The sequence below is a fragment of the Tachyglossus aculeatus genome, chromosome 8, assembly GCF_015852505.1.
Source record: "Tachyglossus aculeatus isolate mTacAcu1 chromosome 8, mTacAcu1.pri, whole genome shotgun sequence".
NCBI lineage: Eukaryota > Metazoa > Chordata > Mammalia > Monotremata > Tachyglossidae > Tachyglossus > Tachyglossus aculeatus.
In genome coordinates this window covers 25637513-25662613 of record NC_052073.1, presented here as the reverse complement: position 1 = coordinate 25662613, position 25101 = coordinate 25637513, and the positions used below count along the sequence as shown (strand labels likewise).

Below are 25101 nucleotides of genomic sequence, written 5' to 3'. Positions count from 1 at the left end.
GCGCTTAGTACAGTGCTCTGCACAGAGTAAGCGCTCAATACATACGATTGATTGATTGATTCTCTGTGCCTCAGTTACCTCCTCTGTAAAATGGGGGTGAAGACTGTGAGCCCCACGTGGGACAACCTCATCATCCACGCTTACAGAGCTTCCCACACAGTAAGCGCTTAACAAATGCCATTATTATTATTATTATTATTTATAATGAATGCCATTATTATTATTATTATTTATTATTATTATTATTAGCCAATTTGGCAAGCCGAAGTCCAGACAGACGCGTGGCTTTAAAGGCCCACCACGTGGCCGCGGAGGCCGGGGGGGTGGGGGGGCGCGATCTCGACAGCGCCTGCGCAGTGGAGAGGGAACTCTTCTTTTTTTTTCTGCGCGCCGGGGACGAAGGGGATTGGACGGGAGGGCCGTCCTTATGCAAATTAGGACCCCCGGGGCGTGGCCTTCTATGCAAATCACGCCGGCCATTCGGAGCCGGCTCCTCTTTAGCGCCTCGTTCCTTTCTCCCTCTCCGCCGGCGCCCCTCCCCTGCCCGTTTAAAAGCCGCCGCGCGTGCGCAGTGGGCGGAAATGCGAACTTAGTCTGTTACACAAGTGCTGCGGGGCTCTCTCTGGCTCCGTCTCTCGGGGCCGCCGCCGCCGCTGCTTCTCCTGCCCGGGGCCCAGCCGATCGCCTCCATTTCCCTTCCTCTCCTCCACCGGCTTCGCCTCCCGATCGGGACCAGGATGAGCGGAGATCAGCTGTATAACGATTCCCAGGTAAGCCCCCTACCCCCCAGCTTCCACAATTCCCGGCCTCCTAAGGCCCCTCTCCAAAATCCAGCCCCAATTTCCCCAGGCCACCCCCAAATCCAGCTCCATTTTCCCCAGGCCACCCCCAAATCCAGCTCCATTTTCCCCAGGCCACCCCCAAATCCAGCCCCCTTTTCCCCAGGCCACCCCCAAATCCAGCCCCATTTTCCCCAGGCCACCCCCAAATCCAGCCCCTTTTCCCTAATCCAGCCCCTATTCCCCCAGGCCCAAGCCCCCCCCCCCAATTCCCCCATCTGGATTAAATCACCTTGTCCATTTTTGTCATATTTTAAGGGAGGGAGGATGCTGTTCAGTGACAGGCCTTTCTCAGAAATTTCCACAGCACCCTCCCCACGAGAAGAGGGGTGTAATCATAATAACGATAAAAATAATAATCATGGTATTAAGCGCCCACTATGTGCTAAGCACCCCGCCTTCTGCCCCAAGGCCTTTGAAGGGGATCAGGGGGGAAGAGGGGGTGTCAGCCGTCGCCCCCCAACCCCAGGGCCTTTTTAGGGGGTGGGGGGCAGGATGAGATGAAAATGCCAAAAAAAGAAAGTTTGGGAGGCGAAAAATCGTCCCCCCCGGTGTGTCCCCAATTTCCCAGAATGGGGGGGGGGTCCCTTCCCCCACCCCCCAACCCAGGATGAGGGTGATTAGAAGTTGGGGACCCCGATTTTGTATTTTGCCTCCCCGGTGGTTTTTATTTATCGGCTATTTTATTTCCTCTTCCCGCAGATCGATGCGGATTTCCGAGCGAATGGTAAGTCAGCTCGCCCCCCCCCACACCCTTTCCCGGAGGGTGGGGGGGGATCTGTTCCTCCTTGTCCCCCCCTTTTTCCCGGTTTTCCCCACCCGCCTCGGGCCGAGGATTGGGAAAGGACAGACATGGCGTCCCAGAGACTAAGTCCCGGCTCCCCGCTCACCGGCCCCATTGTTCCCACGGAGCCGCCCCGATGGCCGGGTTTCGGGGGGCTGAGCCCCCCAAAGACCCCAGCCCCCCCGAGAGGGGACAACGGAGACCCCCGATCGCCAAAGGACCGGCTGCTGGGAATCCAGGAGGGCCCGGATTCCCCCCGGGAAAGTGGCCTTGTCGACAGTCGGGACTTAGTCTCTGCGCCATTTTCTTTTTCTCCTCTCCTTTTCAGGGTCTGTCTTTCTCTCCCTCCTAAAGCCTCCAGGCTGGGGCTGCCCAAAGAGGCCTGCCAAGGAGGAAGAGCCCAATAAGTCGTCGTGCCCCCTCCCCGTCCAAAAGAAAACCGAAAGATTGAAGAGAAAAAAAAAAAAACCCACCCCCCAACCCATGACAAAACCCTTCACCTTTCATTGTATTGTCCGCCCTTAGAAATAGAAGCAGCCCTCCAAAATGAAAGACCGCTTTCTGCAACTGTTGCTTTATTTCTGCAGGAGCCACGGTTTTTAAAACCCCCTATCGAAGGAAATGGTTACCCATCTTACACCCACCCTTTGCGGGGGCCCTTTAATTTTTGTTTCTTTAATTAAAAAACCCGGTTTTTGCTATCAGGCGCGGGGCGTTTTTCGGCAGATGTGGCCTCCTTTCCCCCCAGAAGTTCGTAACTGTTTTGTTCGCAGGGTTTAGGAGTGCAGTCGGGGACGGAATTTAGAATTTGCTTTGTAATTTTTAGGACGTGACGGTATGTATGGGTGACTTTTTTTTTCAAGAAAAAAAAGCGACCTCAAGCTTGTGGATAGTTGATACGCTTATCTTTATGGTGGTGGAAGTTCCCCCAAGAAGCGGTGTGGTGAACTTGACAGTGAAGAGGGGTTCTGAGCCCCATTTCAGAGTGGGAGAATGCCTGCCCCAACAAGGAAAGACCTATTTCTTTATCCCCGGTCAGAAGGAAATGAAGGGAAAACCCCTTGATCCCCGTCTTTAGAGTCCCTAGGCCTGTTGTGTCATTTCTGTTTGGTTACCTTTGGTTTCTCACTAGGATTTTAGAACAGCAGCAGTATTTTGGGAGTTGAAACAACGCCTGTTGCCTTGAATTCTTCATGTCTTTCCTTAAACTTTTCTGGAAGTTCTGCATTGTGCCGTATACTCTTTCTACTCAGCTCAACAGGGGAACTCACAGGTAGTAGGCTCGTTCTAGCCTTCTCCATTGGTGTAGAAGACTTCCCTCAAGAGCCTACATGGTGCGTTGGGAATTCCTTCCCATTTTCCTCAGTTACTGTTGTCAGCTCAGGGCCCTGCTCATCTGGGCCTGAGATCTGGGAACCCATCCAGTGGAAGTGGTTGAATGGAGTTTCTGGGGCTCTAATAGGCAGTGTATGATCTCGGCATCCTTCGTTTTCAGCAGTATTATGCTGCAGTGGAGTGAAATAGCAGGTTGAAGTTGATTGCCCCAGGGAGAGACTGCTAGCCACTTTTTCTCCCCAAAAGGGAATGTCAGAAATGAACAACGTCTGCGGTTACCGAGTTCTTGTCTTGTTTTTCTAAGAAAGGGCTGGGGTTCTTGCCTGAAGAAAACATATTCCTTTCATCCATCCCTCCCCAGAACTTCAAATCCAAAGAGGGTAACTCGTTCCAACCCTTCCTCCTTGAAGCCAGCTGAAATAGGGTTGGTAACAATGCTGAGAACTGGTTTTCACAACCATTAGGAGGCATCTATTCATGCGTCACTGTCATTAGCCCAGAGGGAGGGAGACACATGCCTAATTGAAAATTTAAGGCGGTGGAGGGGGTTGGTGAACATCATATTCAATAGTGTCTGCGACCGCTGCTGCCCTTCTGAGTGTCATTTTAGCCGGGACACCTCCACCTCCTCCCCACCCTCTCGGTCCCATTACAAAGATCTCGTGATGTGGGATTCACGCAGAGGCTGTAGGATGTGGCTCACCTGTTGGCGTTAACCAGAATCTACCTAGGAAGACAGGAATTAATCTCTTCTGAGCTGATGTTATCCCGAAACAATGTTACACTAAGTTTTTTGTGCAAAATGTTTTAATATCGAACTCTGTGTTAGCGGAGTTAATCAGTGATCTGTTAGAAATGGACATGGGGCTTTCAGCAAATCCGTGCAGTCCACTACATTTGAACTTTCATACCCCGGTAAGATCTAAGCCAGAATTTTATTTGCATCGTTGGGTTTGGAACCAACACCTCTTTCTCTGTCTGGCCTTTTCTCACAATTGTTTGAAAGGCTGTGTTAAATCGGGGAATTACCAGGTCATTCCCATTTCATAGAACATATTTTAAAATAATATGCACTGAAGGCATTACGAAAGACATTTTCCTCTCTCCGTAGAGAGGCTTTTGGGGAATCATCAGATGCTGGCAAGTTATCTGACAGAGTTGTATGGTGTGAACTCTCCTCTTGGCACGGGGTTTCTCCAGACATGCTGTTCAGGATAGTTTTGAAGGCTATTGCTCTTGGATCATTCTCGTTCTTACAGAGGCAGTTTGGCCCAGACGACAGTATGGGTCTGGGATCCAGGAAACCTAGGTACGGGTCCCGGCTCTGCCACTGGCCTGGTGTTCGACCTTGGGCGAGTCACTTAACCTCTCCATTCCTCGATCCCCTCACTTTGTAAAATGGGAATGCTGCTGCTTTCCCTGCGTCTGCAATTGGGTACTCTAAACAGACTGTCTCTCCTCTGATTACATTTGTAGTTACTCAAAGACTTTCTCAGTGCTTGGCACTCTGAATAGAACCAATTCAGTGGTATTTATTGAATGTCTGTAGTGCACAGAGTACGAAGCGTTCAGGAGAGTACCGTGTAACAGTAGGTATCCCTACTGATCGTATCCTTGCTTCAGGAAGCCTTCTTTCCTTGGGTGTGTTGGGGAGACAGCATGGTATCATCATTTTTATATCTCCTGTTTAGTAACATTTTGTCTGGTAAAGCAAGGTGGAATATTGAGCGTCATACGTGTTTGTTCTCGGTGATGGCGTTGGGATCGTGATTCAACATCTTTGTTGTTTTGATCCTGCTTGGCTTAATGGATTATATTTGGATTGGGGGAATTAAATCTAAATTGTTCCTGGTGCTAACAGGGTTTTATGCCTCTCTACTGTTTGGTCACAGCTCTCTGAAAAATCCATCTCCTCTTTCTTCCACCACATTTTTAAAGCTAAGAAATGATAGAACCTGCAGCGAGAATCTGGGACACAACACTCAATCCAGAAACATTTGAGTATTAGGCCGCAGCGTTGCTTTTTATTGCAACAAGAGTACTGTGATCCTTTGGGTATTTATTTAAGGAGAGATTTTAAAGTGAACGTTTTAAATGAAAGGTAACCAGATGAGTAAAATATTTAGAGTATCTTTGTTTACACCCCGAAAGGATTCAGATAGAGGATAGGAGCGCAGCATGGCCTAATGGAAAGACCGTGGAATCTGGGAGTCAGAGGACCTGGGTTCTAATCCTGGTTGTGCCATGTGTCTGCTGTGTGACCTTAGACAAGGCACTTAACTAACCTTATCCGTAACATGGGGCTTTAGACTGAGCCTCCTGTGGGGCATGGACTGTCCAGCCTTATATCTACTCCAGCACTTAATCCAGTGCCTGGCATGTACTGAGCACTTAACAAATATCTTTAAAAAGCCCCTTTTGATGATTAGTTGTAATTCAGGATAAGGGTAGCACCTACAATTAAAACCTATGTATTTTTAGTTCAAAATCCCCTTGTACCCAATCGTGGAAAAACTGGTCATCTGAGCTGAAATTTAAAAAATTTAATTTTTAGTTCTTAATTTTCCCACGATTCTTTAGATCTCTGGATTGTAAGCTCATTGTGGGCAGGGAACTTGTCTACCAACTCTGTCGCATTGTACTCTCCCAAGCGATTAATTCTGTGGTCTGCATGCAGTAAGCCCCCAAATACAACTGACTGATTGATTTTCCGAAGGCAGGTAGAGAGCACACTCAGATACGACCAAAAAGGGGGGTTTCACACTGCGTTTTGGTTAGAATGTTAAGGAGCTAGGTAACCTTCGCCTGACAGTGTGAGCCTCCTTGGAGTCAGTGTGCTGCGTTTCTGGAATAGAGGGTTGTTGTATGAGTGAAAGACACAGTGAGTACTACGACGCAAGTTAGCTCTAACGTGGGGCTCTGTTAGAAGGCATCCCCCACATTGCAGAAGAGCTACATGTACAGACTTCTGCACAAAAGGATCACTCGATAAATAGATTGAGGTTAGTTCAGATCGGGGAAAACTGGAATAACTGAACAAAATAACAGCCCAGAAACCAACCTCAATTCTTTCCCTCACTTATCTGAACTTTTGATTTTTCTTGTCCATCCCCGGTCCCAACTTTTTCTTCTAGAGTGCTAAAGTCTCCCACCTGACTTTTTTTTTTTTAAAGGGCAGGAAGGTCAGTAGTAACAGAATTGAACTCCTACTGTGCGGAGCTCTCTGCTCAGCGCTTAAAGGAATATTTAAGAGAAGTAAGATCTAGTTTCTGCTGTCCAAGATAATAGACACAAATTGGGAATAGGCAGCGTGGCTTAGTGGAAAGAGCCCAGGCTTGGTAGTCAGAAGTCATGGGTTCTAATCCCGGCTCCACCGCTTGTCAGCTGTGTGACTTTGGGCAAGTCACTTCGCTTCTCTGTGTCTGTTACCTCATCTGTAAAATGGAGATGAAGACTGTGAGCCCTACGGGGGACAACCTGATTACCTTGTATGTACCCCAGCGCTTAGAACAGTGCTTGGCACATAGTAAGTGCTTAACAAATACCAACATTATTATTATTATTATTATCTAAGTAACAGATAAAGGACCAGTTACGCATATGAACACTGAAGCGGCATGGCCGGAAAGATGATTGGATTAATGAAGAGTGCTTCTTAGAGGAGTTGTGGGGTTTTGGGGTTGGTTTTGTTTGGCTTTTTTAAGAATGCCTGTGAAGAGTTCAATGCTTATATCACAGACGGATGGAGGATAAAGAAGGGAAATGAGCCCTAGGATAACTGAATGAACTTCTTGAAAGTTTATCAGTAGCAGGCAAAATGCTCAACGCCCCTGCCTTTATGTCTTTGGATTGTATTAAATACTGTAAAGTTCTAGAAACACAGTCCTTATTAAAGAGTAGTCCGGGAAGCATTACAGCAGCACACCTTAAGTGCCATGTACGTTCTCTCAACTAAGTCTTCTGCTTGAGCCAACTTGTGGATCGTGTTCAACTGGAACAAGATTGAATTATGAGAATAATGGTTCCTGATGCTCCCATTGACTTTAATCCAAATTATGTAATCAAAGACACATTGGGAGGCCTAGTGGAAAGCGCACCGGCCGGGGAGTCCGAAGACCTGGGTTCTCATTCTGGCTCCCCCCACTTGCCTGCCTTGGGCAAGTCACTCAATTTCTCTGTAGAGTGAGGAATCGATACCCGATCAGCATCCTACTTAGGCTGTGAGCCCCTTCTGGGAGAGGGACTGTGTCCAGCCTGATAAACTTGTATCTACCCCAATACTGAAAGTAATGATGGTGGTATTTAAGCATTTACTTTGTGACTGTACTAATTGCTGAAGTGGATATAAGATAATCAGGTCCCAAATGGGGATGCTAATCCTAGTAGGGTGGAGAACAAGTTTTGGATCCCCATTCTGCCGATGAGTGAACAGAGGCACAGAGAAGTGACTTGCCCAAGGTCGCCCAAGAGACAACTGGCAGAGTCAGGATTACAGCTCTGGTCCTCTGCTAGCCAGGCTCTTTCCACCAGGCCAAACTGCTTCCCCACTAGGCTCTTCCACTAGACCCCAGTGTTACCCTACCGCTTAGAACAGTGCTTGACACATAGTAAGTGCTTAACAAATACCAAAATTATTGTGTTGTAGCAGAAAAACTGACTTCAGAAAGTTGACCATTTCACGCTCTTCCCCCAAGTAGCACACATTAGTGAAATGACTGCAACCAATATTTATTTGGAATTCATTTCAGTGACTCTTTGCCAGGCTGAACTTCTAATCCAGTATTTTCATGTAAGAGTTAGGGAGATTTGTCACAAAGATTTAGTGATTTGGTTAAAGTGTGTTCATGCCTGTTTGAGAACCAAGGATTTCTGATTTTTTTTTCCCATTCCTATAATCCAGCGCTCCTTGTTTTCAATGGGGGATTCTATCGAAGTCTTGATGGCACTTTGCAAGGAATGAAGTGTTTGTTGACCCAGTCATTGCGACCAGTTTTCCCCACTTGTAATTACAGTGTGTTCTTTCTATTTAAGGTCTGTATCCTGTGCGTCATTTAAAAACAAGTGTCATATTCCACCCAAGAGGTAGCTGTATTTTAGTGAAGTATGAAGTGATTCTTTATATTATTCGATTTTGATGAAGGAAAGTTAGTTGAGAAGTGCCCTGTCAACTAGATGAATTACAATCGCAAGAGGGTAGAAGTAGAGTTCCATTTTTTAAATTTTCATTTAATCCAAATGTAATAGAGGAAAAGCATCTTTTTTTTTTTTTTCCCCCACTGAGGGGTGGTTTGGATGAGAGACTGCATCCTTCTCAAGAATTGAAGATGAAGCTAGTGGCTGTCACTGATTTAGAAGCATCCAAGAGTTGTTTTGGCTGCCACAGTGTCTGTCTTGCCCCTCTAGACTGTAAGCTTGTTGTGGGCAGAGAACGTGTCTGCCAACTTGGTTGTATAGTACTCTTCCAGGCACTTAGTGTAGTGCTCTGCGCACAGGAAGTGCTCAATAAATGCAATTAATGATGGTGATTCTGGGGTCGTACTGCCGCTTTTGGTTTAATAATTATAATTGTGGTATTTGCTAAGCACTTCTTATGTGCAAGGCACTGTACTAAGCGCTGGGGTGAATACAAGCAAAGCTCCCCCACCCCTTCTCTCAGGCCTCTTCCTCTCCCCCTTATTGCTAGGATGTTGGTAGTGGAACCAGTGTCTGAAGTTAAAACATTTGATTCTGAACCATGAGTGTGGCTCCCACCTTTGGAAGACCAGTATGTGCCATCTCAGCTTCATCATTGTCATCCTCAGGGGTATTTATTAAGCATTTACTATGTGCAGAGCACTATACTAAGCACTGGGAAGAGTACTATCCAACAGAGTTGGCAGACGTGTTCCCTGCCCACATTAAAGATAGGCACGTGACCACCCGTACCCCGCCAATCTCTGTTCTAAGTAAATGTGCAATTGAACACTTCCATGCGATGGTCTCCCAGTTTAAGCAGCTGGAAATACAACATTGTGGGAGGAACTGTGAAGTTCAAGGCTTTCAAAACAGTTGTTGTCCTCGAGGGCTATCTAGTTTGTGTATTATCAATCAGTCGATGGTATTTATTGAGTGCTTACTGTGTGCATAGCACTGTACTAAGTGCTTGGAAGAGTACAGTGTAACAGAGTTGGTAAATGTGTTCCCTGCCCATGATGAGTTCACTATTTTTTTTCATTTAGGGAATTGAAGAGTTTGTTCATCTCAGTAAACCTATGTCCCTGTCTATCTGACTTTCTTACTTAGCAAAGCATTATTGTAGAAAGTGATTGCACTTGCGGGGTTGGAGGAGCCTCTCGATAATGTTAAAAGCAATTGGTGTGATGTGGAGAAGAGGCACGTTGAAGGTATTTTGTCTGTAAGGTAGCTTCCCTTGTGTGTTTTTGTTTTTTTTTTATATATGATAGCTGAAAGGGAGCTCTGTATCCTGGACTTCAAATGTGAAACGAGAAGAGCAACAGAGAGGGAAAGTTTAAATTGATCCTTGTTGGAGGTAAATAGTTGGCACAGGGAATCAATCCGTAGTATTTGAGTGCTTACTGTGTGCAGAGAACCGTGCTAAAGCACTTGAGAGAATACAATATGACAGAGTTCCCTGCCTGATTAGCCTGTATCCACCCCAGTACAGTGCCTGGCACATAGTAAGTGCTTAACAAATACCACAATTATTATTATTTTTATTATTATTATTACTAATGAGCTTATAGTTTAGAGGAAGGCACTGCAACACCCGTTTGCTGTCTTGTGTGAAATAATCATCAATTCCAGGATAGACTAAGGAAGTGGAAAAGGGAGTAGGGTAGAAAGGGAGATTTTTAATTTTAGAAGAAAAAGCATGTGTGCTTTATCAGGGAGTTGGCTGTGGGGCTTGTGGCACAGTCCTGTTTGGAGGTTGCCAAACTCCTTATATTTCAAGCCGATTAGCAAGCATTTGTTCAATTTGAACTTGATGGCATCTGATTTAATTTGTGGGTTTAGGAAAGATCCTAAAAGAATCATTGAAAGCTTTGCAAATACCCACTTGCTATTAATCCTTCAAAGATGTGCAGGAAATCATCATCAATGGTATTTTTTTAAGTAGGAATGTTCTGAGTGGATCATTTGCTGGTTGCTGAGCTGGAATGTCCTATTGAAGTATTTAGTAAAGGTGCCATCTTTTCATTTATCACCTGAAAAGCACCTTGGGAGAGTGCATAATATATACTATATAGTATTATATTCAGGAGAAGCTGTGTGATCTAATGGAAAGAGTACGGGCCTCGGGGTCAGGGGACTTGTGTTCTAAGCAGTCAGTTGCCTGCTCTGTGACCTTGGGCCAGTCACTTAACTTCCATGCCTCAGTTCCTCCTCTCTGTGTTTTTTAAAAAAATAGGGATTCAGTGCCTGTTCTCCCTCTGTATCTGATTGAATTAGTTTGTATCTATCCCGACACTTAGAACAGTGTTTGATACATAGTAAGCACTAAACAAATACCTGAATAATATTTTATACCCACATATAGGCTCACAGTTCCCCCCACAACTTAGAGAGAGAGAGAGTGGCTGGGGGAAACTGTGAGCCTGTGTGGGTTGGCAGTCTTTGTAAGGGCTTCTGGAATGTCTAGTCTTATAAGATCTTGACACTTTAGATGGGTGATTTCAAAAGTTAATTTGGCCGATCGGTTTTGAATGCCCTCAGTCAGACCTCCTAGATTTTGCTCTAACACTTAGCTTTGAATTTAACAAATCTCAGAAATTCAAGGTGAGCACGTGGCCTAGTTCTTCATCTCAGAAGCTAATTGGACTTTGTAGGTTACTTTTAGTGTTTGCTTTTTCAGAGTACAGAATGTTCATTTCCCAGCCTCTCCAGTGTTCTGGAGTCACGACAGCCCTTTCGCTTTTTTTGTAGGTTTCTACCACATTAGGCATTTCTGTTGGTCCATATGCCCTGTCCAAAATAGTTAGTGCTTTTGTGTCTGCTGTCAGTTGCAGCGGCATGCGCTGAATCCCAAGTGAGTTGGTACTATAACATGATTCCCTTTTTTAGAAGACAAGGGTGAAATATTATTTATTACTATCTTTCTTCCCTGGTGTTTCATCGTAATCCCTTAGCATGGGTAAAGAGAATATTTGATACCTCTTATACTCGCTCGTTCTCCCCCATTAGACAAATGAATAATGGGCAGTTATGGTGACATTTGCTAAGCATTTAGAATGTGTGACTCTGTTTCTCAGTAACTGTTTCCTTGTCTTGCCCCCAATGCCTGCCCCTGAAGGGGCTCCAAATCTAGGAGGCCAGTACCTGGACATGCTGGTATGGGAAACAGTAACAATAAGAGTAATACATCACTGCTGAGAAGGGAGAGAGAGCCTTACATTGGTGATGCTGATGTGAAGTGGTTCTCTACACTCTGAATTTCTCTACGAGCTCAAGGTTTTTAAAATCATTTTACTTTCTCCCACCAAAATCCAAATTTAATTCTGCCTTCTCATCCAGCCTCCACATAGCCCCTAGAATCAAGCATTTATATTATTGTCTGTCTCCCCATGTAAACTTTAAGCTTGTTGTCTACAGTGAATGTGACTGCTCTGAATTGGATTCTCCCAAGTGCTTGGTAATGATGATAATAATTATGGTAATTGTTAAGCCAAGCACTGTTCCAAGCACCATTCTAAGCACTGCGGTAGATACAAGGTAATCAGGTTGTGCCACAAGGGATCACAGTCTTCATCCCCAGTTTACAGATGAGGTAACTGAGGCACAGAGAAGTGAAGTGGCAGCGCTGGGATTAGAACCCACATCCTCTGACTCCCAAGCCTGGGCTCTTTCCACCGTGCCACGCTGCTTCACACTGCTTCGTAAAGTGCTCTGCAAACAGTAAGCACTCAATAAATACCACTCCACCTGTTTTCAGAATTGATTCCTAATTGATGACCATGATCCTGAAGGCTTTGCATCAAAGTTTCACTGAAATTCTTATGCTCATGTCATGCTGGAAAAACTCTACCGTTACAGGAGCCATTCATTCAGCCACTCAGTAGTATACTTATTGAGCACTAACTATGGGCAGAGCACTGTATTAAGTGCTTGGGAGAATACAAAGCAACAGAGTTCCCATTTCAGTATATTTGGCCTCAGTTACCTCATCTGTAAAAATAGGGATTGTCTGTGAACCCCACGTGAGACAGAGCCTGTGTCCAACCTGATTGCTTTGTATCTACCCCAGTGCTTAGAGTAATGCTTTATAAGCATTTGTAAGCACTTAATAAATATCATTAATATTATTGGGGGAGTATCTGTATAATATGTTTGTATTCACGGGACTATTTGATCCAGTTTGTGCTCTTGCTAGTGTAAGCTAGATCAGTGGAAGAAAATGAGTTAAAGGTGTCAGATGATCTGTGAAAAGGGCCTTAGTAAAAATCATGTTGCTAATGATGCTGAGGACAGTCAGTGGGGAATTCTGACCTCCCCCCCCCCCCCCCCCCCCACAAAATTACCTGGAGTGAAAAGTTTTTCCCATCCAGGTGATCTTACATTGAGAAGCAGCGTAGCCTAAAGGATAGAGCATGAAATTGGGAGCCAGAGGATCTGGGATCTCTGTCCCTCAGTTTCCTCATGCTAAATAGGGATTCAGTTCTGGTTCTTCCTCCTCTCTAGACTTGAGACCCATGTGGGACCTGATTATCTTGTATCTACTCCAGCACTTAGTAAAATACTTGGCATAAAATAAGCGCTTAACAAACACCGCAGTTATTTCACCCCTCAGAAGAGGATTTTTTTTTTAAATGGTATTTGTTAATAGTGTATGTGCCAAGACATAAGTGCTGGGGTAGATACAAGCTAATGAGATAAAAGTGAGGTAACTGAGGCACAGAGAAGCTAAGCCACTTGCCCAAGGTACACAGCAGACAAGTGATGGAGCCGGGATTAGGACGCAGGTCCTCTAACTCCTAGGCCTGTGCTTAGTTCCTTGGCTACAGAGTACCGGTGCTCTGTTTTTCAGTAAGTCTTTGAAAGCAGATCAGTGTCTTCACTCTAGATTCAGCAGTTGATCAGCATTCTCTCAGTAGTGGCTTAGGATTTGAAGAGGTTACCATTCCAGGTGCACTTCGTGAGGAAGCGGAGTAGAAGATATTACATTTCAGTTCCAGTTAAGCCCAATAGATCGCATGCTTTTCATAGCGGGAAGTCTTCTCGTAAACTCTAATACAATTGAGAAGACAGTTGGTAGTACCGGGGGCTGGAGCATTCAATAGCAATCAAGACATAATTCCTATCAGTTTACAGTCAAGTGGAGGGAGATAAGACAAATGAATGCACAAATGTGCCGGATGCAGGTGACGGCTCTCAACACCCAGATATGTAATGCAGGCAGATAATGGATGTGGATGCAGTGAGCCATAATTCCATGTGGGTTTTAGGAATGGTGAAATTGTGCTCTGGGTGGTTTTTTATTCTTATTACGTTAAAGACGATTAAGCATCATGGCCTCCCGAATCAATCCCTCTGTGGGCAGGGAACGTGTCTACCAACTCTGTTATACTGTACTCTTTCAAGAGCTTAGTACTGTGCCTCGCACATTGTAAGCGCTCAGGAAAGACATACGATTGAATCCACCCATTAGAGGTAGGTTGGCACTAGAGTCCTATATAGGACAGACATCAAGGGCTCAGGACCAGCTCTAGAGGGTGGCCGTTAGGTTCCGAAGTGGACTGGAAGGAATTTAAGCTTAACTGGTTAAAGCTGCCTCCTCAGTTGATAGGCGCTGTTCTTCTTCACTTCATAATACAATTGTTGATTGGGCTCCACTGTAGGAAAATCTTATTACCTAGACAACACTTTCTCAAATTTTGAGTACAAATACTTTCCACTCGAGGGTTAAAACTTGGAAAATCGAGGCTCCGAATTTTGGAAATGGACAACTCGTTCATGGAATTCCGGGTTTGTCGGAATGGCCATGGAACTCTCATTCCACCAGACCCATATTTCTGGTGCAGATGTCACCCATGAGAAGTGTTAGCAAAACTCATTGTGGGCAGGGAACACATCATTTTCTCCAAGGAGCCATCTTTCTATGGAGTTAACACTCCTGGAGAATTCACAAATGTTTTTAGAATGTAATTATTTTAAACAGCAACTTATATGGTTTTGAAATTGACAGACCTTAAGGACCATGTGGGTTTCAGGTTTTCCCGTAACCTCTTCACAATTTAACAGCCTAGGTCTTTGGGCAGTCCGAGGCTGGTGAGAAATATCAAAATTTTAGAGAGGCTTAAAAATCACATTTTAAAGAAACCTAGAAGCGTTTCATATGTCAACCATTTCTGAGTTTCGAAGCGTTTTAACTCCTGATTAAAGTTTTCACTAACTTTTTCCAGCCTCCAAATTCATACCGACGCCTAGCACTTAAATATTATTGTTGTAATTGTTTTTAGTAATTGTTAAGCACTTACTATTTGCCAGGCACCATATTAAGAGCTGGGGTGTATGCAAGGTAATCAGGTTAGACACAGTCCCAGTTCCGCTTGGCTATTAATGTATATTCGATCACTTATTCAGCTCTTTTATCCTGATACTGTTCTACTACCTATTTTATCATTTATCCCACAAAGTTTTTCTGTCACTCTTCCCTCTCCCCCCTACCCTATGATAAAGTCCTTTGGGCTAGGGAATGTACCTCTTCCTTCTAGTGGAATATCCTAACCACTTAGTACTGGGCCAAATCCTCAATAAATAACCCAGACGAGTGGCCTTTTTTAATGCTTCCAAACCTAAATGTTTGGATAACAGTATTTGAATTTGGACCTAAACAGCTTAAAATGAGCATGACTGAATTGCATATGCCCAGAGGGATATTTTAAATGTGGCTGAAAGTAGATCTCTTTTGTGAAAGAAAAAAAAAAACCCATATGAGCTTGAGTTAACATTGTGTAGCTATGCAGAGTAACAAAATAATAATCCAGGTGCCCCACAGACCAAGAATTGGTACCAGGAACATCCGGATTCCAGAGTGCTGAAAATTAAAAAAAAAACTGCGAGCTGTCAAGACCTATCATTTTGAAAGATAAGATTTGAATTCAGTAATTAGTGTTGGCTTTTCACATTAAGTTGACAGTTCTGAAACAGGAATCCATTGATTCTTGGATCAACATTAGAAATGCAATGCAAGGCTTAAGATACCAAATTCACAGGTACCTTATTATTCCTCGCTCGTTAAAGTTAAATTGGGATTCATTCTACTCATTTTTAAGAGGGTCTTTTGACCCATTAAATGTATTATGGTGCTTCTGAATAGTCATTAATGTGGAGAGAAGAGAATTCTGGTTTCCCCTCTGTTGGATTTACATTTTTTGTTTGTTTGTTTCTCAGTGTTCCAATTCCAGAGCCAGGAAAACGAAGGTTCTAAATCAAACCCCAAATGTCCTTGCCCGGGGCCCAGGATTATTGTTCCAAATCCTATCATTCAACAGTATTTGAGCACTTACTGCGTACAGAACACTGTCCCTAATGCTTGGGAGGACAGTACAACACAGTGGACACATTCCCTGCCCACAAGGAGTTTATAATCTAGAGAGGGAGAGGGACATTAAAAGAAATTGTGGATCCAGTGCTGTGGGACTGGTGACAGCGTGACTATCAAGTGCTTAAAGGGTTCAGCGTCCATTGCATAGTTGACACGGAAGGGAGAGGGAGTAGGAGAAATGAGGGCTTAGTCAGGGAAGCCCTCTTGGAGGAGATGGGCCTTTGAAGATGGGGAGAGTGATCTGTGGAATATAAAAAGGGGAAGAGTCCCAGGCCAGAGGGAGTTGACGGTCGGTGGTGAGATAGGCAAGATTGAGGTACAGTGAGTAGGTTGGCATTAGACTAATTGTGTAGACTGGGTTGTAGTAGAGCAGCGAGGTAAGGTAGAAGGGGGCGAGTTGACTAGTGCTTTAAAGCTGATGTTTTTCAGAAGTGCTAAGAGCCATGGCAGAGATAATAATAATTATGGTATTCGTTACGGGCTTACTACGTGCCAGGCTCTGTACTAGGTACTGGGGTGGATACAAGCAAATCGGGTTGGACACAGTCCCTGCCCCACATGGGGCTCACAGTTTCAATCCCCATTTTACAGATGAGGTAACTGAGGCCCAGAGAAGTGAAGCAACCTGCCCGAGGTCACACAGCAGATGAGAGGCGGAAGACTGTGTTTGGAAAGTCAGGATTCTTAAGGCCTATGTGGTCTACTCAGAACCAGACTTGTGCTAAATATTTCTGGGGTGCAGTTGGGGTGACATTCCCAATGGGGATGGCATTCCCAAGTACTTTGGGGAAGGATCTCTAGGTATCTCTGACAGCACTTTCATTCTTAAATATTTGTAAGTGGAGACAAGGAGAGAAGTTGAGAAGAGGGGAAAGGGGAAGAGTTCCCCTGACATACCTAGGGAGAGCTTGACTTTAGAGGAACAAGAATATCTCTTTGGCCAGAAGCTTGACTATCTAAAGACATCTTCTCAGGAAGGATTTATGCTTTAATGTCTAACCGATTACTTTATGGTTCCTGACCTGGAGAGGAATTTCTGGAGGATAGCCACTTCGGTGAAGCAGTTTCTTAAAGACAGGGTTTATGAAGAGGTATTTAAGAGGTGTATTTCCTGTGATATCTAAGCACTTACTATGTGCTAGGCACTATAAGTGCTGGGGTTGATATAAAGTTGGACTCTGTGTCCCACATGGGGCTTCCCCTTTCAATCTCCATTTTATAGACCAGGTAACAGGCCCCGAGAGATGAAGTGACTTGCTCAAGGCCACACAACAGACCAGTGGTGGAGCTTGAATTGGAACCCAGTTTTTACTGATTCCCAGGCCCATGCTCTATCCAAAAGACCACACCACTTCACGTATTTTTATCTTACTAGTTGAAGTCTACAAATAGTTTAAAGGGAACTCAAGATCACTTTTTCGCCTAACAGATTGAACAGAAGCGGGAAACAAATAGGGGGGTAACTCCCTCCCATCTCTCAGCCAGTTTGACCCTTTTAGACACCCCCCTGCCCCAGCCCCTTCCTTGCCATGCTTTTCCAGCGTGCTGCCTTCCGGCTCATTCATTCGATCATATTTATTGAGTGCTTACTGTTTGCAGATCTCTGTATTAAGCGCTTGAGAGAGTATGAACCCTGTCGTGTTTTGGGTGAATGACCAATGCAGTCAGTTAGTCTGTGTCTCCACTAGATCCATCCCCATCGTTTAGTCCTTCCTATTTAGTAGATGAACCAGTGAAAATAATTCCGGTCTTCCTTTGAAGTAGTAGTTCAGTAGTAGTTCAGATCACCCAGGATGAGTCTGACTTGCTTCTGCAACTGCCAGCCTGTTGAGGATCGCTCCTTCCCTATTTGAAGGAGCTACAAGGTCAGGGAACCAAGAATTGTAAAGGGCAGCCAGCACTCCCTACTCTTTGAAGGGCTTTCCGTTTCCTGCAGCCGGGAAATGGCTCAAATGTTGAACCAGATTTAGCCAGGGCTAGGGGCTCTGAATTCCCACTTCTGCACCCTTCTCTCCTTCATGCAGGGTGTTCTGACTCTAATAATAGGGAGGAAGCATTGACACCATTTATTCCTACTCAGTGTACATCTCAGAAAACAGATGGCTCAGGAAAGGTGGTCTGTTCTGTAATTGGTGGGGGTGGTGGGCATGGGGGTGGTTGGATGTAAAAATTTGGTTTTCAACAGAGTCAGAGTTTCCTGTCAGAGCTACAGTGGGTGACACATCCCAAATAGAGTAATTGTATCACCTAAAAACTCAAATTTTCTGACTGTCCAGTGCATTAATTTATTTCTGCTGTTAAGTCATCTTAGAGAACCTTTGGGTTATAGGACAATCATACTTGATTTCATCATCATCACTGGTGTTTCTTGAGCGCTTACTGTGTGCAGAGCGCATACTACTCTCTTGGGAGAGTACAATACAACAGAGTTGATAATGTCATTGTAATTAATGATTAAGGAGCAGCTGGTTTGAAGATAAATGATAATTTGGAATGGAAAACATTCGTGGTGCTAGAATTTATGTGCTATTCGTTCTTCTGCCGAATTAAATACTATGAAGTTGTGAAATGCAAGGACTAGCCCCACAGCACTGAAGAACGTATCTGTAATGCATTTATATTAATCTCTGTCTCCCCCTCTACACTGTAAGCTCTTAGTGGGCAGGGAGCCTCTCGACCAGGGCTGAGTTGTGCTCTCCCAAGTGCTTAGTACAGTGTTCTGTACACAGTAAGCGCTCAATAAATGCCACTAATTAAGCAGTTGAGGTCAGTCATGTGTATGCTCAGACATTTGTTAGGAAGAACTTCCTCCAGTTTCCACTGTCATGTTCAGACTGTGTTATGAAAACCCATGTTCTAGCAGAATTGAGTGTATTCCTGAAAAATTACTTCCACCAAGAGCATTCAGATGCTTTCTATATGCAGAGTCCTGTTCCAAGCCCTTGGGGGAATACAAATAGAAGTAAGATATGTGGTCAAAGCCCTTGAGCTATCAAGTCTAACGGACTTGATCCATGACTTCTGTCAGCCTGATTTTTGCCGTCTACAAGACTTTCAGTTTTTGGAAAATTTGACTTTGGTCAGATTGAATGTCAGACTATTCTAGATCTGTGGTTTTCAAGGATTATTGTGCTCCATAGTGTGTGTGTGGGGGTGGGGGGGGGCGGGGGGTGAGTTGGGATTACAGTAAATGGTTTTACATTGAATTTATCTAGTCCAGCAAGCAGCAGAAAAGTTTTCAGTGAGGGTTTTTTTTTTGTTTTGGTGACTTCTCAGTGGCTACCCTTGAACTCCAGTTCTAAAACAAGACAAGTTTGTCCTGAAGCCACCCTTGAAATTGCTTTGTAAATTGTGAATCCTGTCAGTCATCCCTTCAAGCCCTTTAAAAATAGAAATGGCTTGTTTCATCCTAGTGGCACAAAGAAATTAATTTATTAAATTAGAATGGTTTTTATTTTCGGGTGTAAAGCAATGTCTGCCTACCTGAGGCATATACTTGTTCAAAATATTTTAGTTGCGTACTCTGTCTCTCCAAAAGCCTGCCAGAATGATTCTTGTGACAGTGTTCATTGAGTCTCTCCCTTATTTTCATCCATCTGTCCCTCTTTGCCCCACCAATAGCAACCACCTTTCCAAAACCCACCTCTTTTGCTATGTTTACCTACTTCTTTCTCCACTCCTTTCTCTTCCTCCACTTTTCTCCTGTTTCCCTCTCCCAGGTCTTCTATGTCTCCCCATTCTGCTGTGATTTTCTTTGTCTGTTTTTGCACGTGCGCGTGTGCACACACAAGGTGTTCACTACCCCGCCCCTCGTGCTTAATAAGTAATAATAATGATGGTGTTCGTTAAGAACTCACTGTGTACCCAACTGTACTAAGCACTGGGGCAGATATATAATAGATTGGACACAGTCCTTGCTCCACATACGACACTGAGAGAGGGAAATAATAAGACTCAGAGAGGGAAAATATCACCCTCATTTTAATGTTGAGAAGACTGAGGCACAAAGAGGTCAAGTGACTTTGCCCAAGGTTGCATGGCGGACAAGTCACGCAGCCTCAATTAGGATCCGAGCCACCTGACTCTGTCCTGAGCTCTTTGAATTAACACTGTCATTATCACTACCATGAGAGGGCCAGAGAGGAATGATAGGAGTAAAGGAGCAGCAAGGAATAGGGAGCATTTGTGTGTGGAAAGGGTTGGGAGAAGGAGATGAGGGCTAACCGGCTAAAGGGCGCTGGTAGATAACCGCCCTGTAGAATTCAGACTTTGTATTTCTGAAATTGTTCCCGTGGCAAGGAGACAGCTTGCTGAAACAGCTTGCCAGGCCCCATTCTGCTGAGACCCGCTTGTGAACAGCCCCTGTAATCCCCATCTTGGTGGAATACACATCAATACCATCTCCCTTAATTTGGCCAAGGGGAACAGCAGGGGAACCAACGAGATTCAAATCTCGCTAATCTACGTGTCTGAAGGTTTAAAGTATAGGAAGGGGTTCAAGAAAGCAGCATCCTTTCACCTGGCCTATTGAGAAGCTTTCGCATCTTCTCATCCTGTACTGTTTTCTTTGTGAACGAAGGCAAAATTTTCCTCTCCTTTGGGGGAAATGTGTAGTTCAGTGGACTCTGAAGATAGACGCCTGCCTATGCTGCTGAGCCTCTTATCCTTTTTCTGAAACTCTGCCCACCCATTCATTCTATCGTCACTTCCCGAGGATTAGGTGACTTCGGGCTGGGCCTGAACAAGAGGAGCAGGTGTCCTATGAGTTAACATCCATAGATGAGAAAATTGAGACTAAGCAAAACAGGGGTTTTGCTGAGAGATATCAGGAGCTGTCAGCCAGTTGGAAAAAAAAGTGGGGGGGTGAGTGATTACAGTGAACAATTATTATTAGCTGCCGTTAACTGAGTTAAAATTATTTAAGGGGAATTAGAGGAGAGGTGATGCGTATGTTTCCCCTTCCGTCATTTATTTCTCTAGTCCCGCTCCCATATGTATCTCTTTAATTTTTGTACAGTTTTAAAGGCAATGGAGTGCTTTATTCCTTTCTCCTCTCATTCATTCATTCAGGTGTATTTATTGAGCACTTACTGTGTGCTGAGCACCGTACCAAGTGCTTGGGAAGTACAAATCGGCAACAACGGTGCCTACCCAACAGCGACCTAATGTTCTAGACGGGGGAGACAGACAACAAAACAAGTAGACAGGTTTCAATACCATCAGAATTAATAGAATTATAGCTATATGCACATCATTAATAAAGTAAATAGAGTAATAAATATGCACAAATATACACAAGTGCTGTGAGGAGGGGAAGGGAGTAGGGTGAAGGGAAGGGGAGGAAGAGCAGAGGAAAAGAGGGGGCTCAGTCTGGAAAGGCCTCCTGAAGGAGCCCCCTCCTCCTTCCTCCCTCCTGACTTCCCTCTCACACTCATAATTCTGGCAGAGGTTAAAGTAGAGCTTTTATTGATAGAATGCATCCCCAGTCAGGTTTTCTCTTACAGTATTTGCAAGAGGGCTGAGGCTTGGGTCCTGCAGAGTTGGACTAGGTTGAAAAACTGCTGCTGCTTTTGCTTTCAGGATGAGAGCCAAAACGTTGGGGAATTAATAATAATGGCATTTATTAAGCACTTACTATGTGTAAAGCACTGTTCTAAGTGCTGGGGAGGCTACAGATTGATCAGGTTGTCCCACGGAGGGCTCACAGTCAATCCCCATTTTACAGATGAGGTAACTGAGGCCCAGAGAAGTGAAGTGACTTGCCCAAAGTCACACAGCTGACAATTGGAGTAGCTGGGATTTGAACCCATGACCACTGACTCCAAAGCCCATGCTCTTTCCACTGAGCCACGCTGCTTCTTTATGAATTATGTTCGGACAACTCCTTTAGGTTTGTTTTTTTTTTACTATATTTAGGGGATGTGAATTTCTAAATAAGAAAAAACTTTTTTAAAAAATGTGGGTTTTTTCCCTTTGGTTGTGATAAAGAATTTGGGGATGTAAACCCTGGGGATTTCAGAATTAGTTGCAGAAAGGGCTCTATGGGTTCTTTACATCAACAAGCTAACCCTGAGAGCATTTAAGCCCAATTCAGGCTGTGTTTTGAAATAGGCTATTGTGAAGGAAAAATATCTGTATTGGAAGAGCCATATGAACAGAGAAGTAGCATGGCTCAGTGGCAAGAGCCCGGGCTTGGGAATCAGAGGTCATGAGTTCTAATTCCGGCTCTGCCACATGTCTGCTGTGTGACCTTAGGCAAGTCACTTAATGTCTCTGTGCCTGTTACCACATCATCATCATCATCATCATCAATCGTATTTATTGAGCGCTTACTGTGTGCAGAGCACTGTACTAAGCGCTTGGGAAGTACAAATTGGCAATATATAGAGACAGTCCCTACCCAACAGTGGGCTCACAAAATAAAATAAACAGAATAAATCAGTAAAACAGGGATTAAGACTGTGAGCCCCACGTGGGACAACCTGATAAACTTGTATCTCCCCCAGTGCTCGGCACATAGTAAGCGCTTAAATACCATATAAAGATCAGGATGTAGTGTGGGGTTCAGGGCTAATGACAGGCCCTGGGGTTCTCCTTGGGGACCACCCCAAATTGCTGGCCCAGTAGGGTCCAGGGGTCCGTGTGATGCGCAAGTGTGTGAAGGGCAGCCTGAGCTGGGGGTCTCCGCCGCCCCCTGAGAACAGCACATTCCCCGCCACACACATTGCATCAGTCAGAAGATGAGCATTATAAGTGGGCTCATCTATTAGTCGTTGGGTGAGGTAAAATGGCAGGAACAGGCATGCCCCCACTTGGTATACCTGAGAGCTCATCTTCAGGTTAGACAAGTCCTCTTCTCCCTTGCCCCCCCCCCCCTTTTTAATCCAACCTCCTGGGAAAGCGAAGCATTTGCCGTACGGAGAGGTCTGTGACAGCATGATTCATAGCAGCAGCGTTACCCAAGATACAGGAACAAGTCGGAAAAACCTTTCTTGAAGGTTAGCAACTTGATGGTTGCTAAACACAAGAGGAAAATTTTCCTCCCTCTTGTTTTCGTAGGAAGAGTCCCGTTTTGGTAATCAGAGCTCACGTTTTTTGTATTATAGATCCATTCGCTAAGTGTCACTGAACAGCTCACCAATAGATTATAGGCTTGCGCGGCATTGGATACATCTTCAGCTACTGCACACAGGAATTTTCTTATGTAAGCATGAACAAGCACGTCTTGTTCTTTAAGGCCGAGAGCAGGTAGTCTATTGATTGTTTAATCACCAGAAAATAGCATAGCCTAATGAAAGAGCACGGGTCTGAGTTCTAATCCTGGCTGTGCCACGTGCCTGCTCTGTGACCTTGGCACAAGTCATTCAGTGCCAAATAATAATTGTCATATTTGTTAAGCGCTTACTATGTGCCAAGCACTGTACTAAGTGCAAAATCTGCAAAATGAGATTCAGTGCCCATTCTCCCTCCTACTTGGACTGCAAGCCCCATGCGGGACCTGATTATCTTGTATCGACCCCAGCGCTTAGTGTAGTGCTTGGCACATAGTAAGCGTTTAACAAATGCCACAGTTATCACTGGACAATACACCATAGCCATTAACAATTGGGAAAAGAAAAGATGTTCCCCCATTTCTCTCAAATTTTGGGGTGAAAACTAGATTTAGTTTCAGCTGGACAACACTTGATTTAAAAAAAAAAAAAGGTTGTTCAGCAAGTGTGACAGACCTGTGAAACTCCTCTTTTAAAAAAAGATCGTGATGCCTGGAGATGTTTTTTATCATGTTTTTCTTGTATAACTGAGTTCTCTCTGAACTATATTCATAAATTAGAATTCATGGCTCGTGATGCTAACTTGACATTGCTACTCTAAAACTTTGAACAGTTTGGGAAGCCTAAGATTCTTGTTCTCCCTCTTACTGTTGGGTGGCGTTGAGATGGATGATCCTAGTAGAGATGATTGATAAGTCCTCATGTTAATGGCATCCTCGTTAGATTTCTGTAGAATTTTGGAGTAAGGAATTAACAGAAAATCAGTGGTGACCGCCACCTTCCCTGCCACCACTGAAGGTCCAGGCTCCTGCAAGCTCTTGGACACCTCCATCCCTGCCAAAACTTTGAACCTATTTTGTTTTTATTTATGTTTTAATATTTCATCACTCTGGATGTCTGTCTTTAACTCCTTCTCCCCTCTTAAGCCCCCCTAAGGGACAGGAACTGTGTCTAATTCCCACCTGTTCTCTCTCAACCCTAGAACAGTGCTCTTGCAGCCAGTAAGCACTTAACTACAACTATTACTGCCTCTATAAGGAATGTGGAAAGCCATGCTTTGCTTTGGATGTACTATTTTAGCTGAGCAGTGGTAGATCCAGAATTTATTGGGTAGTAGTGTTTATATCTGTAGTTCCGTTATTTTAATTTTGATTTAATTTTTTTTAATAGCTGTACCATGTCAAAGAAAACTAAGCACCCCACTGAGTAATTATTGTAGGTGAGTGTAGAGGAGATGGCCATTTAAGGGAGCCTTCCTTCCCTCTTTCTCTGCTTCAAGGGGAACAGCAGGAGGGATGTTGTTTAGTCAGACACTTTTCAGACACAGGCAGGAGTTCCAGGCAACTACACGAATGCCCCAAGGATATTGATTGCTTTTAGGGCCGGAAATGTATTCAGAAAAATATCCATATTTAGGATAGATAGAGTGAACCTTGGTCACTAGCAAACATGTTAGGTGCTCCTAGTTCTCCACCAATTTCTCTCATGTACTCCTTTGTTGCGGAAGGGGCTGTCAACCCTAGTTCTGTCTCCAAGCCCACCTTTGGTACCCTGATTAATCTTCCCTCCATGTGATTGTCCCTTTGCTGGTCTGGGAAATGAAGTTCCTCCAAGCACTGCATGCCAGTTATGTAGTTTTTCCAGGGCCAATCCAGAGTCTCAAATCCTCCGGTTAATCCCAAATCGGGATAATTGGGAATTTACCACAGTGGGTTGGAAACAGAATACTGGTGTTCTTTTCTTTATGAATTGGATTGGATCAAATATATTATTGCAGTCTGTAGCCCTGCTGTCGTCAAAAAAGTTGTTGCAGTCTGATACAGCAGAAACCATTGAGTAATTTCCTGTTGTGGTCATTTGCAGCAAATCAATGTTGTTTGTGCTTCAATCCAGTGCTGCTTCACATACCACAGAGCCTAATGATAGTTGAATGCTGAGACTATGATAGCATTTTTATGGACAAATGTGATCTTGGTCTTTTATGTTATGAAATGTGAAATTGGGAAAGGAGTAATTTCCCAGTTCTTCAATGAGTGGAGAAAAGCAGGAATAGATCTGAGACCGTTTAAGCAATCTCTGCTTTTTCCTGCCTATTTTTTTGGCAATCATAGGTTGACTAAAAATGACGCTTTACAATTGAATACCTCACCACTCATATCTACTGTGCTATCAGTCAGTCTTATTTATTGAGCGCTTATTGTGTGCAGAGCACTGTACTAAGCACTTGGGAGAGTACACTGCAGCAGAGTTGGTAGACCCATTCCCTGCCCACAAAGAAGCTTCTCATATTTCTATGTTCCTAAATCAGTTGATATCCATGTGGGAAAGACT

The 25101-nt window shown here is 44.3% G+C and overlaps 1 protein-coding gene across 1 annotated transcript in view; it reads left to right on the top strand.

The window, feature by feature from the left end:
- The first annotated feature begins 583 nt into the window (after positions 1 to 583).
- Positions 584 to 25101, top strand: part of TOP1 (DNA topoisomerase I) — a 77774-nt gene continuing 53256 nt past the window's right edge. Inside the window, exons 1-2 of the mRNA XM_038750181.1 lie at positions 584 to 770; positions 1542 to 1566. Of these exons, the coding sequence (XP_038606109.1) occupies positions 738 to 770; positions 1542 to 1566 (58 nt within the window). The 5' untranslated portion in view covers positions 584 to 737. The remainder of the gene's footprint in view (positions 771 to 1541; positions 1567 to 25101) is intronic.